Source organism: Megalobrama amblycephala, linkage group LG20 (genome assembly GCF_018812025.1).
Source record: "Megalobrama amblycephala isolate DHTTF-2021 linkage group LG20, ASM1881202v1, whole genome shotgun sequence".
Classification (NCBI taxonomy): domain Eukaryota; kingdom Metazoa; phylum Chordata; class Actinopteri; order Cypriniformes; family Xenocyprididae; genus Megalobrama; species Megalobrama amblycephala.
In genome coordinates this window covers 30,018,976-30,040,285 of record NC_063063.1, presented here as the reverse complement: position 1 = coordinate 30,040,285, position 21,310 = coordinate 30,018,976, and the positions used below count along the sequence as shown (strand labels likewise).

Here is a 21,310-nt window from a genome sequence, read left to right as displayed (position 1 = left end):
ATCAGAGTGTGTGTAAAGTGTTGTTTTCAAAGAATAAATACACAGAGCATTAAGATGATACAGCAGAAATCAGGAAAACAGACACAAGCAAACTTACACTCAAATTAACCTTCATATGCCACAAAATAAAAGGCATGACTACACAATACTTCATTAACTACCTTACTCACTAACCCGGAGTCAGACACATCGAAATGTGAACCAATTCAAATCAAAAACATGAACTCAGAAATCACTAGTTTATTAAAAAATTATTAAAATGTGCAGAAAGTCTGCTTTCTGTTTTTCGCCTGTTTTTTCTGTTTTGTTTTGACTTTTGCTAGTGCGCTGTTGCAAACTTTATAAGTGCGCTTGAGCGCTTAATTTATATTTTAAAGGCTCAATTATGGTTTGGTATTTCTCTGTAATGTAGAATAATGTTAGCAATTTTACACATAATAGTCTATTTTTTCTCAGTCCTGAAACAAACTATTTTCTGAACATAAAGAAAAAGGAATTATTTAAATAATTAAGTGTAAGCAAATTAAAAGTAAAATAAACAATAAATAAATAAATAAAACAAAAACACTAGTATTGGTATCAACTACTGATTTAAATGTACGTGTATTAAACAAAAAGCTTCTATTTAGATGGTTTTCTAGGTTTTGCGGCAGTCATTATGTTCACCTCCATAAAGGATGCTGTGTGGCTAATGTGATGAAGTCATACTCACGGCTGGAAGGGAATGAAGTGTTGCTTGTCCTCATCGTCCATCTTGCCCGTGATGATGTCTGTGACGTCCATTACTGCAGAGAGAAGAATGAGAAGAGAATAATATCAGCAGAGAAACAGCCTGGGAAAACATGATGTCTCAACAACTCTGGGTGAATCTCATGAAGATAAGAAATAACCAGCTCATATTTCATCCCAAAATCAAAAGGAGAAAACAATAAATTGAAGCTATTTTTTTTTTTTTTTTTGGAATGTAGTGACATTATTTGCCATTTACTGTACACACACGGTCCCATTCACATTTCAAAATTCTATTAAGCTAATTTTAATTAAATTAAAAAATTAAAAAAAAACAAAATTAATAAAAAAAAAAAAAAAAAATCACTATCCAAATTATCCATTATTTGTTTCTACTACCAAATTTCCATTACTATAATCCAAAAAACGAATTACTTAAATTGTATTAGAGTACATTTGTAAGAAATAAAATAAAATTAAAATTAAATTAAAATAAATTAAAATTAAAATAAATAAAAGTAAAAATTAAAATAAACAAAAAATATAATTAAAATTTAAAAACAATAAAATTAATTAAAATAAAATTAATTATAAAAATAATTAAAAATAAAATAAAATAAAATAAAATAAAATAAAATAAAATAAAATAAAATAAAAATCATGGTAGTTAGCATAGAATTTAATTAATACAATTAGTTTTATTACTGTATGACTTTTCTTCCCCCTACATAACAGAAATGAAAATTTTGGGGTGTAAAAAAAATTAATTGTCATGAAAATAATATCCCAGATCTTATTGTTCTAAAAAGGTTTTGTTTTCTTTATGCAAAATGTTTTTTCTGGTTGTAATGGGACCTGAATTTTTCTCTGTGAGATTCTTCCCATCATTGTAAAACTCTGTTTAAAAAAAAAAAAAAAAAACATAGTAAAGCAGAATAGAAACAATCATGGAAGTTTAAATTTGTGGTTTATAAGGTGAGAGCAGCCAAAACTTTCTAGATAAGCTGTCAACCAGCAGCTATTACTGAGTGAACACATAAACATCGCCTCTAAATGGCCATTTGGCCTCATGTGCAGGAGTGGCCGAGCTGAGATTGGGTTTACCGCAGGCAACAGGAAACTGATGAGCCATAATGGAAGCGTTGGCTTGTCTCTGAATGTGACACATTAAAGGTGACATTGCACATACAGGTTCTGCCTCTACCTGCCTGACCCACATACAGATTAACGGCCGTACAGAATGAGAGAGAGAAAGAGAGAGAGAGAGAGAGAGATAGGCTTTCCCACTTCAAAAACCGTTTGATGTTGAAACCAAAGGCTGCATGTCTCCTCTCATTCTCCTGTTCAGCCTTATTTATTTATTTACAACAGAAAAACAGATTTCTCTTTTTCCCATTGCGACTAAAGCACCAAGTTCACAACAGGAGAAACCTTTTGTGCACAATAGCAGATTTTTGGGTGGCTGCTTACTGGCACAAGGTCAAAAGTTGCTTAATAAAATAACATCACATCTATTCTCAAGACATCATCAGGAAACATTCATAAACTGAATTGGACACAATGCATTGTAATGCATTGGACACTGAAGTTGAACCCTAGGTGTCAGGGATTAGCAACAGTAATGGTGATAAGCAGACACAAATATTAGGGTAAAATACATTATTAGGGTCACTTAACTCCAAGACTTCTACTGTATACTGTAATTGTAGAAGTAATAAAACAATATTTATCTACAGGCAGACAAAACACTTTGATTGTAGCCATATTAGTGGAAAGGCCTTTGTTTTGAATGCATTAAAAATGTATGAATTCAGTGAGGTTGGTGCGTTCCATTTTCTACGTGATGTTGTGTGTCACCTTCTGTATTCACATACAGCAAAGCTTATATGCAATATATTTTTCCAGTTGATTACACACAAGGCTTGAACAACTGTGTCTGTATGCAGTCACTCAAATAAATATGACAAATAAAAAATACAGATTCCAAAACAGAACACCTGCTCTCCATAATTTAAAACAAAACAAGACAAAGACCCCTACATTTTACAGACAAAATATATTTGCATTTATAGTTAAACTTTGGAAACTTAGTATTAGCTATCATTGTCCATAAATAAATAAAATAATAAAATACAAAAAATAAAATTACATTTTATTTTTATTTAAAATAATAAAAATAAAATATAATAAAATAAAAATAAAAAAATAATTTTAATTTTTAAAACTAAAATAAAAAATAAAAAATTTAAATTAAATTAATATTAATGTTAATTTTTTTTAAATTGTTATTATATTTATTAAAATATTTTATATTTTATTTATTTTATTATATCATTTTTCTTTTCATTTTAAAATAAAATAAAATAAAATAAAATAAAATAAAATAAAATAAAATAAAATAAAATAAAATAAAATAAAATAAAATAAAATAAAATAAAATAAAATAAAATAAAAGAAAATAAAATAAAATAAAATAAAATAAAATAATAGTTGGTGTTCCTGTTGATCATCAAGTAGATTTTGCCAATAGCTACAATAAGGTCCTTAAATCACTTTAGATAAAAGGATCTGCCAAATGAATTAAAGTATATTTTTGGTGGTATTTTGATGGACACTTACCATGCTAAGTGTGCATTGAGTTTTATGTGTGAAAACAGAAAGCGAGGCACTACCTGCCACACCGAAGGGTCTGCGGAGGCCAGATGTTAATTTCTTAGTGTTGTTATCTCTGAGCTCCATTCGGCCCACTCGAACGATCTGACAAACAAAACTGATTTTCTCCCTCTTCAGGTCTTCACTCCCCAGATCCTGTAGAGAAACACACAAACATAAGTGTAAAAAAAAAAACACACACACACAAAAACATGCACAAGCACTTGCACAATCATGTACTAAAATGCCCCATATCATTTTAAGCCCCCAAGCGGTAATGGCCATGCACCAGGTGTTTCTGCCTACAACCATCTAGTTAAACTCAAACTTGTTAGTTTAGCAACTATCCAGGAAGCCAATGATTGATCCACGGATTCGGCCGGTGTACACAGGCTGTCAGTACAGCGTCCGGGTGAAGGGTAAATTGTTTCGAGCAGCGTTTGATTGGGGGCAGCAACTCATTCCCCGCTGGGGGTTTGTGCAGAGAGCAGAGGATTCTGGGAAAACAAACTGACCCACAACAGCCCAGCATCCATTAAAGAAATGACCTCTAGCAAATGAGAACAGCTCTCATATGTGGGTGCAAATATGTACCTACATGCACACACAACAATGCATACGCTCTATAATTATTAATTATGTACATGCATATACACAAAATACAAATGCATGCAATTAAAAAACAACATGCATGCTTCATAATAGGGTGTGAAAAACACAAGAACTTAAATATGATTTCATGTTCATAAGTCGCTTCCCAGTAAAATAAAATAAAATAAAATAAAATAAAATAAAATAAAATAAAATAAAATAAAATAAAATAAAATAAAATAAACCTTCATTATAATGTGTAAGAAACACAAAAACTTTAAAATGATTTCATGTTCATAAGTCCGTTTCCAGCATAGAAAATTGGTTTTCCTGTGTTGAAGTGCAAGCAGATGCCAACACATGTACTTGGACACACACAATACGTGCAACAATGCAAGCCAGGCAGCGTCTCCAGTGAGCTTCCTTATCTGCTCCTCTAACGACCGTTAGCTCATTACCCTTTACAGCGTTAATGATGATGCCGCTTTCTCCAACACTTTAATTACCAATTCTACAACACGACTGATGAACATGAATTAAAGTGTCACCCAATAATACCGTGATTACTCATTAAGGAACAATGCAAGAGATGGGAACAGACGAATGGAATCAAGCCGTAACAAAGTCATTTACATGACGATGTTTTCAGGAACGAGTTGGTAATGAAGCAGCGCATCAGCACAGGACGACACATTTGAGTGTTCAAATCAAACAATTAGATCATGTATGTGAAGGGTTTTTACGTGAGGCCTAGCGGTTTGCCTACATGCCCAAATTAGCCTTGTTCTAAAACCTAGTTAGGTGACCACCTAGATGTCATTTTAAAACATGCCATTATCATACAACCACTTTTTTGGACAAAATTGTGTTCAGTTAGGACTACTAGTCAAGTCTTAAATGTGATTTTGCTCATTTTGTGTGATGCACAATGAGGAATAACCAAGTTAATTTATTTAAAACCCTTGTGTGGTCTTTGGGGTCTTTTTGACCCGCAAATGATGTTTGCTCAAATTAAAAAAAAAAGTTATCTTTGTCCAAATGGCATGAGACTTTGTACGGTGGTTAACACTTTTAAGATCTACAAATAAAAAAAAAAAAATTGGAGTGATATCTTGATTTTATGTTTTTTATGTAAAAAAAAAATAGTAACACTCGTGGTCTTCGGGGTCTCTGGAGACCCCAGGCAACAAAATGTAATTTTGTAACAATATAATATATTTTTTAAAAACCAATGTAATTTTACTCTGTTTATTAATGTTTTTTCTCAACATTTGTGCAGTTTTTGGAGGATTCGTGATATCTTTTAAATTTATATAAATAAATAAAAAATTATTTTTTTATGCATGAACAGCTTTTTATGTAAAATTCACTTTATAAAAGGCCCAGATTTCTAACTTTCATTCATGTGGATAACATGGATAAGATGCCCATCTTTTGAACAATGCAGTTTTAAAAGTAAAAAAAAATCAGTTTTTCAATAATAATTTTCTAATAAAAATAATAAAATAATAAAATAAATATTTTTTTATTTTTGTGTGTGCGTGTGTGTGAGCATGTTCTTTTTGTATTGGGGATGTTTTTTGCATTTTTGGAAGTGTGCCACTTCATTTCTGTCTATGTGTATTGTGCGTTGTTTCTGATTTTGAGAATGGATTTTGTCCAGTTTCTAAGTGGGGTCTCTGTGGGTTACATTATTGATGATATTATTGAAAAACTGATTTTTTTCAGTACAAAAAATGCTAAACTTTGACAAAAAGTAATTTTTATTGTTATAATTGTGATTTCATAACATTTAGATATGAATCCAACTGAAAAAAACTTGTAAAAAGACATCTTTCAGTCATTCAAATAGCACATTATAGCCATCTACTGGTAAAAATGATAGTTTTTTTTACTTTTATAACTGCATTTTCCAAAAGATGGGCAAAAATCTTACACTAAATCATGTCAAATTATCCATGTTATCCACATGAATCAAAGTTAGAAATCTGGGCCTTTTATAAAGTGAATTTTACATAAAAAGCTGCTTTTAAAAAAAAAACCTATTTAAAAAATATTTTTTAATTCATTTATATAAATTTAAAAGATATCACAAATCCTCCAACAACTGTACAAATGTTGAGTAAAAACATTAATAAACAGAGTAAAATTACATTGGTTTTTAAAAAATATATTATATTGTTACAAAATTGCATTTTGAAGACCACGAGTGTAGTCCCCAAACGAAGACCGCAAGTTAATATCTATTTAGAGCTTTTCAAATGAGGCATTTATGTTGATACATTTCCGTTTTAGAGGAGGCATTAGAAAGTAGCTATAAAGACTATAGAATAACACAAGACGCGTCACTCTTACTGTTATGAATGGGAGAAAGTGCAACACGCAATATGGCGGAATGAGTCCCGCCTTCTAAATAAGAGCCAATTGCCGATTGGTAAAGTCATCGAGTCACTGCGGCGGCCGTTAGAAGCTCCGGTTCCTATAGAAACAGTCAGACGCGCGCCTCCGAAATGAGACACAAGAGGACTGCGCATTAGCTTGATCCAGCCTGAAAAATACCACTTTTTTGTCATTATTCGAGCATTTAGAAACAAAATTTATGAGACCGTTGTTGTCAGATTTCATTGGTGATTTCAAATATGAAATTTAATCGAAAGCTTGGTGAACAACTTCGGAGAATTTGATGTTTCCCCATTCAAAGAGATAGGAGCTGCACTTGAATGCCTGAGAGGCGTTTCAAAGATAGATGCCGAGTGAAATGACTTGTATTAAAGGGACTTTGGTAGCCATCAATGAGCCATGGTGCTCATGTGGGTGATGCAGGTTTCAATCACGTCCCAAAACCATTTCTCCATCTCTCCATGATAACCTTGAACAAAAAGTGTCAAAAGTAAAGCCCAAAATAATACATACCGTGAACACAGCACGCAGGTTATGCAGCTGATCGATGTCTTTCACCAAACCTGAGCTGGACCAGCGCACAAGATAGTTTTCACTGCAAGAAAATTCAAAAGTAAGAGATATTAAAGGCTTAGTTCACCCAAAAATTATCCCATGATTTACTCACCTTCAAGCCATCCTAGGTGTATATGACTAAAACGCAAAAAAAAAAAAAAAAAAAAAACGCATCGTTTCGCTTCAGAAGGCCTTTATTAACCCCCTGGAGTCATATGGATTACTTTTATGATGGATGCATGCACTTTTTTTGCTTCAAAATTTGGCCCCCCATTCACTGCCATTATAAAGCTTTAAGGAGCAAGGATATTTTTAAATATATCTCCGATGGTGTTAATCTAAAAGAAGATAGTCATATACACCTGGATGGCTTGAGGGTGAGTAAATCATGGGGTCATTTTCATTTTTGGGTGAACTATCCCTTTAATGGCATTACTATTATTACAAATTAGCTCAGATGGTAGATCGTAGTGTTGGCAACGTCAAGATAATAGGATTGACTCCCAGTGAACGCATATATTGATAAATGCACAGCTTTAATGCATGAAAGACACTTTAGATAAATGCAAATGTAAATGTCTTTCTCTGTGGACACACTCAAGTATAATACAATGATCATTCACTGCTGAAACAAACCATTGAGAATTGTGTGCATGATACAAACACTGTGGTTGATTTACTACTGAGGATGTGAAACATCATGGGTACTGGTCACTGAGGTGATACTATTGTCAAATTATTAAAATCATGATTTAAAAAAATGTATTAATAATTATATTAGTAATATTATTTGTATAACAATTAAATATAATAATAAAAGCTATAATTACTCAAAAAAATGCTAAAATTACTTTAAAAAGCTTTAAACTCTAAACAAAGTACCATTTGACAGCTATGCTTAGGACTGATATGTGCACTGACCTGATAAACTTGGACTCAATGGGATCATATAGTGACATCAGCACTTCTGCATCTTCTCCGATTTTGCACACGACATTCTTGAGCGTGACGAACAAGGCAAACGAGGGTGTGGAGGCAAACTTCGCCTGCCTGCTCAAATCCAAGTTCTGCTTCTGAGACTGAAAAATAAATAAATGCATAAAAATGATGGTAATTAATCTTTCAAATGTGCTTTGAGTCAAAGTCAGCAAGACTAATTACACAGGCGTTAATCACTGTCAGCCTCAAAGAATTTAGGGGCCTTTTTACACCTGGTCATTTCATGCATTCTCTCTGATCGGATAGCTATCCGATTGTGAAAAGACCAGGTGTAAATGCCCTCCGAAACACTTTCAAGACAGATTTAAATCTGTTCACTCACGAAACTGGACAAGTGTAAATGCAAATGGTTGTTGAAACCACATATGTAAATGTTACTCCTCCCAAAAATGCTAAAAGAATAAACAGCTGCGAGCGTGTTATAGGCTATATGGCATGTTATAGCTAGATATGACAGTGCTAATGTATTGCGCATCGGCACAGACGAGCAGAGTATCTCTTCAGCAAGCCGACGTGCAAACTGCCACAAATGAAACTGAAAGTAAGTCGCAGACGCTCAAAACACAATCATCTTCATTAAAAGTAGTAAGACTAAATGATCTTACCAGTGCTGATTCTGCTCTCTCTCCTATTGCGGTTTTTGATCTTGAAATTAGCTGATGATAAATAAAATGCAGCTCATACTGTAACTGTTGCTTTTCATTGACATGAACTCCGATAAATTTTCATATAACACGGGAATTGAAGATCAGATATATATTAATTTTGCGGAGACACATTTATGCAGGCAAGTGTATCATTGAACAAATCAGATAGCTATCCAATCAGTAAAAACACATGAAGTGGCCAGGAGTAAACAGGCCCTTTATCACTTAAGCAGTCTGTATCTGGTGAAAGAGACTCAAGGACAGTGAACATCTGGGTAGGGTCACCAGTGCTGATGTGTTCTCAAAATTTCACCTTGTCATACATGAGTCTGAATAAATGACAGAATTTTCAACTTTATGGGTGAACAGTTTCTTCAGTGTATTAGGATCTTAAATGAAATCTCCTGGCTCAAGGGAAGCACCTGCTCAGTTCGAAACATGGTGAATAACACTCACTGTGACTCATCTAAAAGCACTACAGTGATTCAACAGTTATTAGAGAGGCGTTGCGAGAACACACAGGTCAAACGGAGATGTTAACCTCATAGACTGTACATAAGTATGTTTGAGGATTTCACACTTCAGTCTTAAGAAGCTCTGACTCTCGTAACACAAGGGCTGAGTGATAGCAGATATTCACAATATATTTCAATGTGTTTGTTGACAATAAGAAACATCATAGACATTTTGTTGATTTCGAGCATTTAACCATTATGTTAATGAAGACTGCAATAATAAAATTAATAAGAAAAGGTGTCTGAATAACTTTTTGGTTCCAAATTTATCAATTTTACTGGTAGCCCACAGTATGAAGAATTTTTGGGTATAATATGTCACAGTTTACTTTATTTAGCTATCCTCACTTACTTAAATGAACTATAATGTCCTGCACCCACTAGTAAAAAAAAAAAAAAAAAAAAAAAAAAAAAAAAAAAAAAAAAAAAAAAAAAAAAATATATATATATATATATATATATATATATATATATATATACTTACTTTAAATATTATATTTTAGATATTGTATGTCACATATATATTTATATATATATATATATATATATATATATTATTTTTATATATATATATATATATATATATATATATATATATATATATATATATATATATATATATATATATATATATATATATATATATATATATATATATATATATATATATATATATATAATTTTGCATTTTATACTCAATTTTTTTATCTATATCCATCTATATCCATCTCTCTCTCTCTCTCTCTCTCTCTCTCTCTATCTATCTATCTATCTATCTCTCTATCTATCTATATCTATCTATCTATATATATATATATATATATATATATATATATATATATATATATATATATATATATATATATATATATATATATATATATATATATATATATATATATATATATATATATATATATATATAGAGAGAGAGAGAGAGAGAGAGAGAGAGAGAGAGAGAGAGAGATATCCATCTTTTTTTTTTTTTTTCTCTTTTAGTCTATTGAATCTTGTCAAAAGGCTGAAAAATATTGAGACTTTTTTCCCACCCAGCCATGTGTCACATTGAGCCCACAGCAAGATGGGAAGTGAGATGGTTCACTCTCACGCTCTCTGTTCCCGTGTCAACTCTCACACGTCAGTGATGGTGTTTGAGAGCTGCGGTCAGGGACTTTTTTATGTGGTTTATTGGTTGTGCTTGACAAAGTAGTCACATCTACATATAAATGTGAAGTAACAGTTATAATTAAAGGTGTTCATTAAACATCACAGCGGGTGGTGACCAAAATAACACTGCAAAACGCAGAGCTGATGTGAGTGTGATGTCTGCTCTGAGGCCTTCCAATTTCACAATCCAACACCACCAAACTAACACATTTAAATATATCAATCTAAATATACCACAGAAAAAAAAACGAAAAAAAAAAAACAGCATGTATTTATTGTGCCATAAAGGAATAAATACGTCTAACATAGTTTACCTTTTCCTCTTGAATGCGAGCTTCAATCTGCTTGGACGCGGCTTCATGCGCTCGGAACAGATTGATAGTGCTGGTCAGGTCAGGATCCAGAATATTCCCATCTTTATCTCTCACCACCAGATCTAGGTCTAAATACCTGCCAAGAACACACAAAAACACAGTAAGAAACATTTTAAAACAGACTTGGTTGAAAGATTTGGACGAAAACCTCTGCTAAACGAATAAATGGAAATGGAAAAATGTCAATGTGCATTGAAAATGTGTGTAACAGAAAAAGAAACTAAGTTGATTTTCAAGAAATGCAAGTGATACTTAGTGTAAAAGTGACAACCATGACACAAGAGTGCTTCCATGCATTGCTAAGGTGTCCTAAATGGTTTTAAGCATGTTGAAATGTGGTTCCTAGAGTGTTCATTAGGGTTTCCAGGGCACTGCTCAGTGGTTTCAGTGAATTTCTGGGGTTGCCGGATGGATTGCCCTCTTTATGTAAAAATAAAGACCTTTCATCTAACAAAGTTGAGAAAGACAGAGACTTAAACTGAGTTGTACATGTGTGTGAGTCACTTTTTGACCACAGCAGTTCTATCATCTCATCTGTATACTCGCTTCCTCCTACAGCTAAACACTAAAGTTAAAGGTGCAATAGGTGATTCCCTAGAAGAACATTTTTGTTATACTGTTTGAAAGTCTCCTGATATCCTAATAGCAATCATTATGTCTAAACTGTCTAAATGCATTTTTATAAATACATATCATCTGTGGAAGGCGTAGGACCATAAAATGTTCAACCAAGTACTATATTCAATTGGACTAAAATAATACGATGTCCAAGCATGTCAACAGTGTATGTTTTGGCCTCATTTTGGCTGCCTGAGATTCTCCACTTTGTTGTTGTTGAGCAACCCAAGCGTGAGCTGTTAAAGCTCCGCCCCCTTCTGAAAAGGGGGCCGGGAGCAGAAGCTCATTTGCATTTAAAGGGACACACAATAGGGGCAAATTTGACAAGTTGTAATAAATGATCTGTGGAGTATTTTGAGCTGAAACTTCACAGACACATTCTGGGGACACCAGAGACTTATATTACATTTTGTGAAAAGGGGCATAATAGGTCCCATTTAAGTTAAGTACCTATAGCACATGATCACAAAAAATAGCTTACTTCCACATTGCAGAAGGAGATGGACACTTACTGGCCCTTTAGTGCAAGTCTATGGATTTTTTTATTTTTTTTTTATTTTTTTTTTGCATGTTTCATTGTTTGCCAGGCAAAAATCATCAGACAGCATCAACATTTAATACTTTAAGTTAAGGAACATACCACACACCACTGATTAACAATCTTTTTCTTTTACTCAAATAAGAGCGGATAAAACATCCGAAGGGCTGAAAATCTTTCACAATGACCCTTCAAAGCAAAAACAGACCCTGAATAAAAATGAAGAGCAATACAACGCTCTCATTAAAATTTAGATTTTATGTAACGGACTGCAGTCGTGACTTCCATCTCATGCGCTCTCAGTTCTAACATAACCCAATCAGAATGACTCAGCAGCTCGTGTTTGTGTGTGTGTGTTCATACTTGTTCCCGTAGTCCATCTTGGAGGTGACTTTCTGTTTGAGCTCCGACATCTCATCCTGCGGGAGCGTGCCGGACAGGATCTGGGAGCGCCACTCGATCAAGTCATAGATCATGTCTCGGACCGTGTTGAACATCTCCCGCTTGTCGCCCTGTTGGAAACAAAAAGTCTGTTTAAAACCCTGCAATGTGTGTTAATTAATTTGTCAAAGCTCATTCTGCGGCGTAAAGTCGTGAGGCTCCTAATCACTGCAGACAAAGAGCCCTAGAGTGTCATATTGCTTACTTATGCAATTTAAAAGTGTTTACAAACTGTCAATGAGACTCTTTTTGGAAAATATTAAAAACAAATTTTAATTTTTAATTTGTACATCAGCTTTTCAACATCACGCCTGAGGCGAAGGGGATCAGATTTATTAGAGAAAATTGCAATGTTGCAGTGTGTCACAGCAGATGAATGTTTGCGCTATGAACAGTGACGTGTTTGTCATCAAAATGCTGTGTCGCTAAATTCATGAGGTCAGTGATGACTGTGTGTATGCAATCATGCTGATCTCCATGTCTGAAAATGCATATTTCCCTATTATACACTATAGTATGCAAAAGCAGCATGTTAAATGGGTAGGATGTCCAACAGTATTCATAAAAAGTCACTAAAAATACCAAGATGTTGAAATGTGCATCCGATGAGGTCATGGGAGAAGATTTGTAATTAGTGGAGAAGTGATGCAACTGATATCATAGATCACATGACAATGCCATCATAGCCAGATTGCATTTATACTACACATGCATACTTTTGTTTGTGACTATGCCAGCATCCAACGCTAATTTCATGGTGAAAACACAGGTTAAACTCGTTGTGTAATGGAAAAATGCATACTTTTAAGTGTGTAGAGGAAGAGTATGTAAGTTTTGGGATATAATACCTCATCTTGAGATAAATTTCAAAATGCAGGATTACCACATATAGGTCCCTCCATATCGTCGCCCATTCTCGCAGCGTAGTCGTGACCTCATGAACCAGAGGAAGCTCAGTAGGAATGACCGTCTCCTTTTGTCTAAGGGCCGACAAAAAGGAAAAAGTGTGAAAGAAAAAAATAGCATAAACATAGGCAGCACAATAAACTGAAGGAGTTTTTCAAAGAATATCACTTGTGTGGGAAACAATAGGGTGTTTAACTGCATCTCACTCTATTCACGTCAGTAATTCCAGCTTAATGCAGGCTTCTGAGGTCCCTGAGTCATTCAGATCCCTTCATACCAATGAAAACTAATTACCAGCATCAGTCATCAAAACAGCTGTTATGAAATCTGAGCTGGGCTTTGCTCTCGATTCCAATTACTCTCTCTCTCACACACACACACACACACACACACACACACACACACACACACACACACACACACACACACACACACACACACACCAACACTCACTCATGCGTATTATATTCCTGAAACACACTCGAAAATCCATTTCGGACTCTAAAATCTCCTATTAGGCTGGCACTGGGCTGTTGGAGCGCTAACTTGTTTTTAGTAAGACGTCTATGGGAAGGACGTTGTTAACTGCGCTGAGGCTGGACTCAGAGACCAATGCTGATATAATCAGACCAATAACAGAAGTAACATAATCTTCAGATGTAGCAAAGGAGTGTAAAGTTTAATGAGAGTACGTTCCAAAACATAGTAAGCTGCCTACATAGAGAACCTTAAACATCACAGAGACTCACAAGATCTGATATAGACCTATCTGTGTGTAAAGGTCTTAAAATGGTGAGTAAAGAGACAAGGATTTTATGGCACTTTACATGAATGGGGTACAAAATAATATGTGAAACTCTTAAATATAAATTAAATAATATAATATACAGTCAAACCAAAATTTATTCAGACATTTATTTTTACTTGTGTGACAATATAGTTCATTTATGTAATTGAGGATAGCAAAATAAAGTAAACTGTGACATATTATACCCAAAAATTCTTCATAAAGTGGACTACCAGTAAAATTTGGAACCAAAAATTCAGACACTTTGACCTGACCATGTTTTGCTTAAGTGTTATCTGACATAATTAAGGCAAGGCAATTTTATTTGTATAGCACATTTCATACACAATGGTAATTCAAAGTGCTTTACATAAAGAAGTTTAATTAAGATTTTTTTTTTTTTTTCCTGACACAGTTTAACTTAATTTTATTAACATTTTTTAAACTATAGCAAATAAACTGTATTAATGAATGAAATGTCCAAGGTGTCTGAATAAATTTTGGTTTGACTATATAATAGATTTTTTTTCTTATTCAGTAATTGCTCACTGAGAGGTGGTACTTGACTTTCAGAACATTTTAAGGACAAATTGAATATTATAAGAGTTGATTTATTTTATTTTCATTTTATATGGAGGTTTGCCGGAATTCTTTTTGCATAGAATTCTTTTTAAAACCATGATTTGCTTGAATTTGTCATTTTTTTAGCAATCAAAATTAAATAAACATCAAAATAAAGAGAAAATACATTTAAAATATTATAATATTATTAAAATAAAATAAAATAAAAGAAATATTAAATATAAAAATAATTAAAAATAAAGCAAAATATTAAATAAAAATATGTAAAATAAAATAAAATAAAATAAAATAAAATAAAATAAAATAAAATAAAATAAAATAAAAAAAATAAAAAAAATAAAATTTAATAAAACAAAACCACAGAGACTCACAAGTGAGCAGAAAGCTATACTTCACAAGAAGCACAAGGGAGACGTGAGCTAATAAGTTAATTGAACAATACTGTAAATATGCAGAACACAGACCTTATGGGTAAATATATTTTTATTTAGACTAAGTAACTAATTTAATTTTATAGTTTTGATACTATTGATTAGTGAATAAAACATAAGTAGATTTAGGGTACGTTTACAATGATATGCTAAAAAAAAGACAGGAAAATGTTTTTCCTTTGCATTTTTTGCATACATTGCATATGACAACGTTGTCAAAGCAATGCGCTTATAGACTGAACATGTAATATGCATGTGCATGAGGTCACCGTTTTCACAAATTTGCATTTTTGTAGTTTACACAGAGACAATGATGGTTTCATTTTTAAAAACTTGCACTTTAAAAAGCACTTTGAACTTTCAAAAGTTTGCATTTTCAGTACCCCAAAACGGCGTTGTCATGTAAAGGAACAGCCAAAATGCATAAAAAGTTTTCCATTTTTAGTTGAAAACGGTGTCGTGTAAACGGCCCCTTATATTCAACATTTTTCCCATCGAAAAACAAATCATGAGATCGCCTTCTCTGTGAAGGATACAAGCAACGCTGTTTTACAATCTGGCCCAAATGAGTTGGTTTGGGAAAAGTTCGCTTTTGTTTTCTATATTCAGCAAACTACAAACTGTCAGGAAATCTAAATGAACATACTGACCCACTGCCTTCAACCGTGGCCTCCTTCAGATGTATGTAACAAGCTGGAAACACACCCTGTACACAGAACACCACATTAGAAAATACCAAACAAAGGAAAAAAATCAAGTTGAGGTCTGCTGAATGATGAACATGGAAGCCAACTGTACTCTGAAACTCACCTTCTTCGATTTTCTCCTCAGCCGATACCCTCGATACCATCCTGAGAAGAGCACAAAATATCACAGCAGTCAGATGAAAATACCAACAATTAGATTACAGTGAGACGCCACTGTGTCTCTCTAGAAAACAATATTCTGAGATTATAAAAGGCATGTTTCATAAATCTCTGGGAGATATGAAGTGAGGCAGCGGGCATGTCTGCAAGCTATGAACAAATCATTCAAGACTAAAGTGTGTGTTACTGACATTGGAGAGAAGTTGTTCTGGAGGGAAGAGGAAAGATCTGATCAGGACATATCTGTGCGTAAAGGTCTTAAAATGGTAACAGGTGACTGAAATGGATGGACAACAGGACGCACTTTACATAGGGGTACAAAATAGTGTGTGAAACTCATCAAAATAAGAAAATAAATAGTAGAAGTAGATGTTTTTCTTCTTCAGCAAATGCTCACTGAGAGGTAAATGAGTTCAGAAAATGTCAAGGACAAATTAAATGTTTATTCGTTCTTTCATTTTTGCAACTTTGAAATGAATACAGTTAAAAACTATGATTGTGATTTTGTAATTTTCCCCCAAAAAATATATATGTAAACATCAAAATAAAGACACACAATGCAAATAAAAAAAATAAAGACTATCAAAATAAAATAATCAAATAAAAGACATAAAAATAATAAAATAAATGTCGGCAAAAATAATCAAAAATAAAATAATCAAAATAAAATAAAATAAAATAAAAGACAATCAAAATAAAATAATAAAAATCAATAATGACAATAAAATAAAATAAAATAAAATAAAATAAAATAAAATAAAATAAAATAAAATAAAATAAAATAAAATAAAATAAAATAAAATAAAATAAAATAGTAACTGGGTTTCAGATTTTGCCTAAGTTAACGTTCAGTAGCGGCTTGTCTAGGACCACATTTTGGTTTGTGGTTAATGATAAAAACCTTTTCCCTGTAATTTAAATACATCATTTTTAGGGCCCAAGCGAAAATTCGCGCAGGGCCCTCTTGTTCTTCTAAGGATTATTATTATTTTTTTTTTTTTTTTTTTTTTTTTTTTTTTTCCGTCTTCCGGGGCTTTTTGGGGGCCTTAACATGCTCAAAAACTCTTGAAAATTGGCACACACATTGGAATCCGCGGCCATTAGGACGCCGGAGAGGCTGGTACCCGGGCGTGGCAGGGGGGCTCGACAGCGCCCCCTTGAAAAAAGTCTGAAAATTTGGTCCATATATTAAACACGCTTGCACGTATTAGTATGAAACTCAGTACACATATAGACCTCATCGGGCCGAACAACTTTCGTGCTCTAAGTTAAACACCACGCCAACAGGAAGTCAGCTATTAAGGGTTGTTTGAAAAACGCATGCTCTGGAATTTGATATACTCCTCCTAGACGATTAATCCGATCGCCACCAAACTCGGTCAGCATGAAGTCAAGACACTGATGATTAAAAATTGCCAGGGGATTTTTGATATCTCGAACGGTTTGGCCGTGGCGAGGCAACGAATTTATGGCGAGAAAAAGGAAACAGGAAATGTGTTATAACGTCTGCATACATATATTGATCTTTATGAAACTTCACGAGTGTGTTCGTTATAGGAGTCTGATCACATGGATGTGACTATTGTGAGTCAAAGTTATAGCGCCACCAACTGGCAGCAGGAAGTGTATCACTTTTTGAAATGTTTTGAGATCACCCTCTTATTTTTACCTGATTTGCTTCAAACTTCATCAGTGTAATGTCAATACACAGCAGATGTAGACCTATGACAGGATTTTTGATATTTGAAATATTGTTGCCATGGCAACAGGTCAAACTGTAATAATATTCTTGAGTGTTTTTGAGGCTCTTAACATGCTTCAAATTGCATGAAACTCGACACACACATCAATATTGTCAACCAGTAGACATGGACAAAGCCATAGAAATGGGCGTGGTGGAGGGGCTCAGTAGCGCCACCTTTTGACAAAAGTGGGGGGGTTAGTTTTTCCTACAATCACCAAACTCGGTACACATATTGTTCTCATCAAGCCGGACAATTTTCTAATTTACATTCATTAGCTCCGACCAACAGGAAGTCAGCTATTTTGGTTTGAATGTTAATTTTTTGAAAAAACAGGCTATGAATTTTATACTACTGCTCCTACAGGGTTTATCCAATTTACACCAAACTTTTTTTAACTTGTTGCTAACACATTGAAGTTGTTTAATTGCAAACGGATTTTGGATATCTCAAACGGTTTGGCCGTGGCGAGGCAACGAATTTATGGCAAGAAAAGGGAAACAAAGTGTTATAACTTCTGCATACATTAATTGATTTTGATGAAACTTCGGCTTAGTCTTCGTTGTACAAGGCTGATCACATGGATGTGACTATTGTGATTCAAAGTAATAGCGCCACCAACTGGAAGCAGAAAATGTGTCACTTTCAGCATACATTGAGATCACCCTCTTATTTTTACCTGATTTGCTTCAAAATTCATCAGAATAATGTTAAAACTTGGCACATGTAATCCTTTGAAAATGGGCAGGGAGGAGGGGCTCTATAGTGGCACCTTGTAGTGCAGTAAATGTGGAGTGAATTTGACATAGTCCTTTGATGTTTAACCGTTTTAAGTGCCTATTGCCCGCTGTGCACAGTTGCCCTGAAGCCACCGGGGTGGCGGTGCCACCGGGCTTGGGCCCGCCATCGCTGCTCGTTATTTTTTTTTTTTTTTTTTTTTTTTTTTTTTTTTTTTTTTTTTTTCCGTCTTCCGGGGCTTTTTGGGGGCCTTAACATGCTCAAAAACTCTTGAAAATTGGCACACACATTGGAATCCGCGGCCATTAGGACGCCGGGCAGAAGCTGGTACCCGGGCGTGGCAGGGGGGCTCGACAGCGCCCCCTTGAAAAAAGGTCTGAAAATTTGGTCCATATATTAAACACGCTTGCACGTATTAGTCTGAAACTCGGTACACATATAGACCTCATCGGGCCGAACAACTTTCGTGCTCTAAGTTAAACGTCACGCCAACAGGAAGTCAGCTATTAAGGGTTGTTTGAAAAACGCATGCTCTGGAATTTGATATACTCCTCCTAGACGATTAATCCGATCGCCACCAAACTCGGTCAGCATGAAGTCAAGACACTGATGATTAAAAATTGCCAGGGGATTTTTGATATCTCGAACGGTTTGGTCCGTGGCGAGGCAACGAATTTATGGCGAGAAAAAGGAAACAGGAAATGTGTTATAACGTCTGCATACATATATTGATCTTTATGAAACTTCACAAGTGTGTTCGTTATAGGAGTCTGATCACATGTATGTGACTATTGTGAGTCAAAGTTATAGCGCCACCAACTGGCAGCAGGAAGTGTATCACTTTTTGAAATGTTTTGAGATCACCCTCTTATTTTTACCTGATTTGCTTCAAACTTCATCAGTGTAATGTCAATACACAGCAGATGTAGACCTATGACAGGATTTTTGATATTTGAAATATTGTTGCCATGGCAACAGGTCAAACTGTAATAATATTCTTGAGTGTTTTTGAGGCTCTTAACATGCTTCAAATTGCATGAAACTCGACACACACATCAATATTGTCAACCAGTAGACATGGACAAAGCCATAGAAATGGGCGTGGTGGAGGGGCTCAGTAGCGCCACCTTTTGACAAAGTGGGGGGTTTGTTTTTCCTACAATCACCAAACTTGGTACACATATTGTTCTCATCAAGCCGGACAATTTTCTAATTTACATTCATTAGCTCCGACCAACAGGAAGTCAGCTATTTTGGTTTGAATGTTAATTTTTTGAAAAAACAGGCTATGAATTTTATACTACTACTCCTACAGGGTTTATCCAATTTACACCAAGCTTTTTTTAACTTGTTGCTAACACATTGAAGTTGTTTAATTGCAAACGGATTTTGGATATCTCAAACGGTTTGGCCGTGGCGAGGCAACGAATTTATGGCAAGAAAAGGGAAACAAAGTGTTATAACTTCTGCATACATTAATTGATTTTGATGAAACTTCGGCTTAGTCTTCGTTGTACAAGGCTGATCACATGGATGTGACTATTGTGATTCAAAGTCATAGCGCCACCAACTGGAAGCAGAAAATGTGTCACTTTCAGCATACATTGAGATCACCCTCTTATTTTTACCTGATTTGCTTCAAAATTCATCAGAATAATGTTAAAACTTGGCACATGTAATCCTTTGAAAATGGGCAGGGAGGAGGGGCTCTATAGTGGCACCTTGTAGTGCAGTAAATGTGGAGTGAATTTGACATAGTCATTTGATGTTTAACCGTTTTAAGTGCCTATTGCCCGCTGTGCACAGTTGCCCTGAAGCCACCGGGGTGGCGGTGCCACCGGGCTTGGGCCCGCCATCGCTGCTCGCAGCTATATTTTATCAGTTTTTTCTTAAAATAGCTTTGGTAAAGTGTTGAATGGTCAAGCTTGATGAATGCAGTTAACATAATATTTTAAAATAATTAGCCACTTTTCAAACTGATGCTTTACGTTGTCACAGAGTAGTTACAACATAAGAAGGTGTGTGTGTGTGCGTGTGTGTGCGTGCGTGCGTGCGTGCGTGCGTGCGTGCGTGCATGCGTGTGTGTGTGTGTGTGTGTGTGTGTGTGTGTGTGTGCAACTCTGTCTCACCTTCATAAGTCTCCAGAATGTGTACAGTGTCTCCGATCTGTAAGGAAAGCTCTTCATCACTGCGAGCGTCATAGTTATAGATGGCTGGGGACAAAGAACATAAAACACTGTACTGAGACACATGGCATCAATTTCTGGGGTGTGTGTGTGTGTGTGTGTGTGTGAAGCTGAGGGTTATAGATGATGCAGTAATGCAATAACTAACCACACAACAAGCAACAGCAGCTCAACAATAAACACTGGCTCGAATTTGACATACAAGCACCTAAAAGCATGAAAAAGGTTTGAAATGAATTCACTTTTTGAAAGATTTTATGAAGACTTTCAGTGAATAACTTTAATTTTGTATAGATGATACTTTAATGGTGCTTGTTTGGCATTTCGGGGCTTCAACATCAACATCGACATCAATATTAAAACTCATTGCTGTCCTGCAAACATTGGTATTTCCTTCAGGAAGTGTGTAATGTCTCTGACAGAGAGAGTTACGCTCATGTGTTTACTAGAGTCAAGTGTTACTGCCGTGTTCATCTGTCGGGCAGGAGAAGCAGCGGTGACGTTCATGCGGTGTTGTGCCGCGGTGTTTCTCAGTGACCCTGAACGACCACATAACCCCAGCGACAGAGAGACAGCAGAGGACGAGAAGAGAGCGACAGATAGAGCGACCTTTGAGGGTTAATTACGCACAGACGGTCTCCATTTCTCTGTCAACACTCTCACCTTCATTCTCACACATGCTGTTTCTGTCCTTCCTCTGCCAACTCAGAGTCTCTCAGAAGAGAGAGTAATTACAGAATATTCTCACTGTGGGCCCTTTCAAAACACACACACACACACACATCATTTCTCTTTGTAGTCTCTCTACATCCATTGTTCTTTTTTACATGAGTCTGAATGAAACAC

The 21,310-nt window shown here is 34.7% G+C and overlaps 1 protein-coding gene across 2 annotated transcripts in view; it reads right to left on the bottom strand.

The window, feature by feature from the left end:
* dock1 (dedicator of cytokinesis 1) overlaps window positions 1–21,310 on the bottom strand; it is a 299,327-nt gene that overhangs the window by 242,221 nt on the left and 35,796 nt on the right. For both annotated transcript variants that reach the window (XM_048170101.1, XM_048170102.1), the window contains exons 2-11: window positions 20,408–20,491; window positions 15,743–15,783; window positions 15,583–15,638; window positions 13,110–13,206; window positions 12,149–12,297; window positions 10,570–10,705; window positions 7,849–8,006; window positions 6,886–6,967; window positions 3,402–3,537; window positions 713–785 (exon numbers count right to left, since the gene is read on the bottom strand). In XM_048170101.1, coding sequence (XP_048026058.1) covers window positions 713–785; window positions 3,402–3,537; window positions 6,886–6,967; window positions 7,849–8,006; window positions 10,570–10,705; window positions 12,149–12,297; window positions 13,110–13,206; window positions 15,583–15,638; window positions 15,743–15,783; window positions 20,408–20,491 — 1,012 coding nt within the window. The remainder of the gene's footprint in view (window positions 1–712; window positions 786–3,401; window positions 3,538–6,885; window positions 6,968–7,848; window positions 8,007–10,569; window positions 10,706–12,148; window positions 12,298–13,109; window positions 13,207–15,582; window positions 15,639–15,742; window positions 15,784–20,407; window positions 20,492–21,310) is intronic.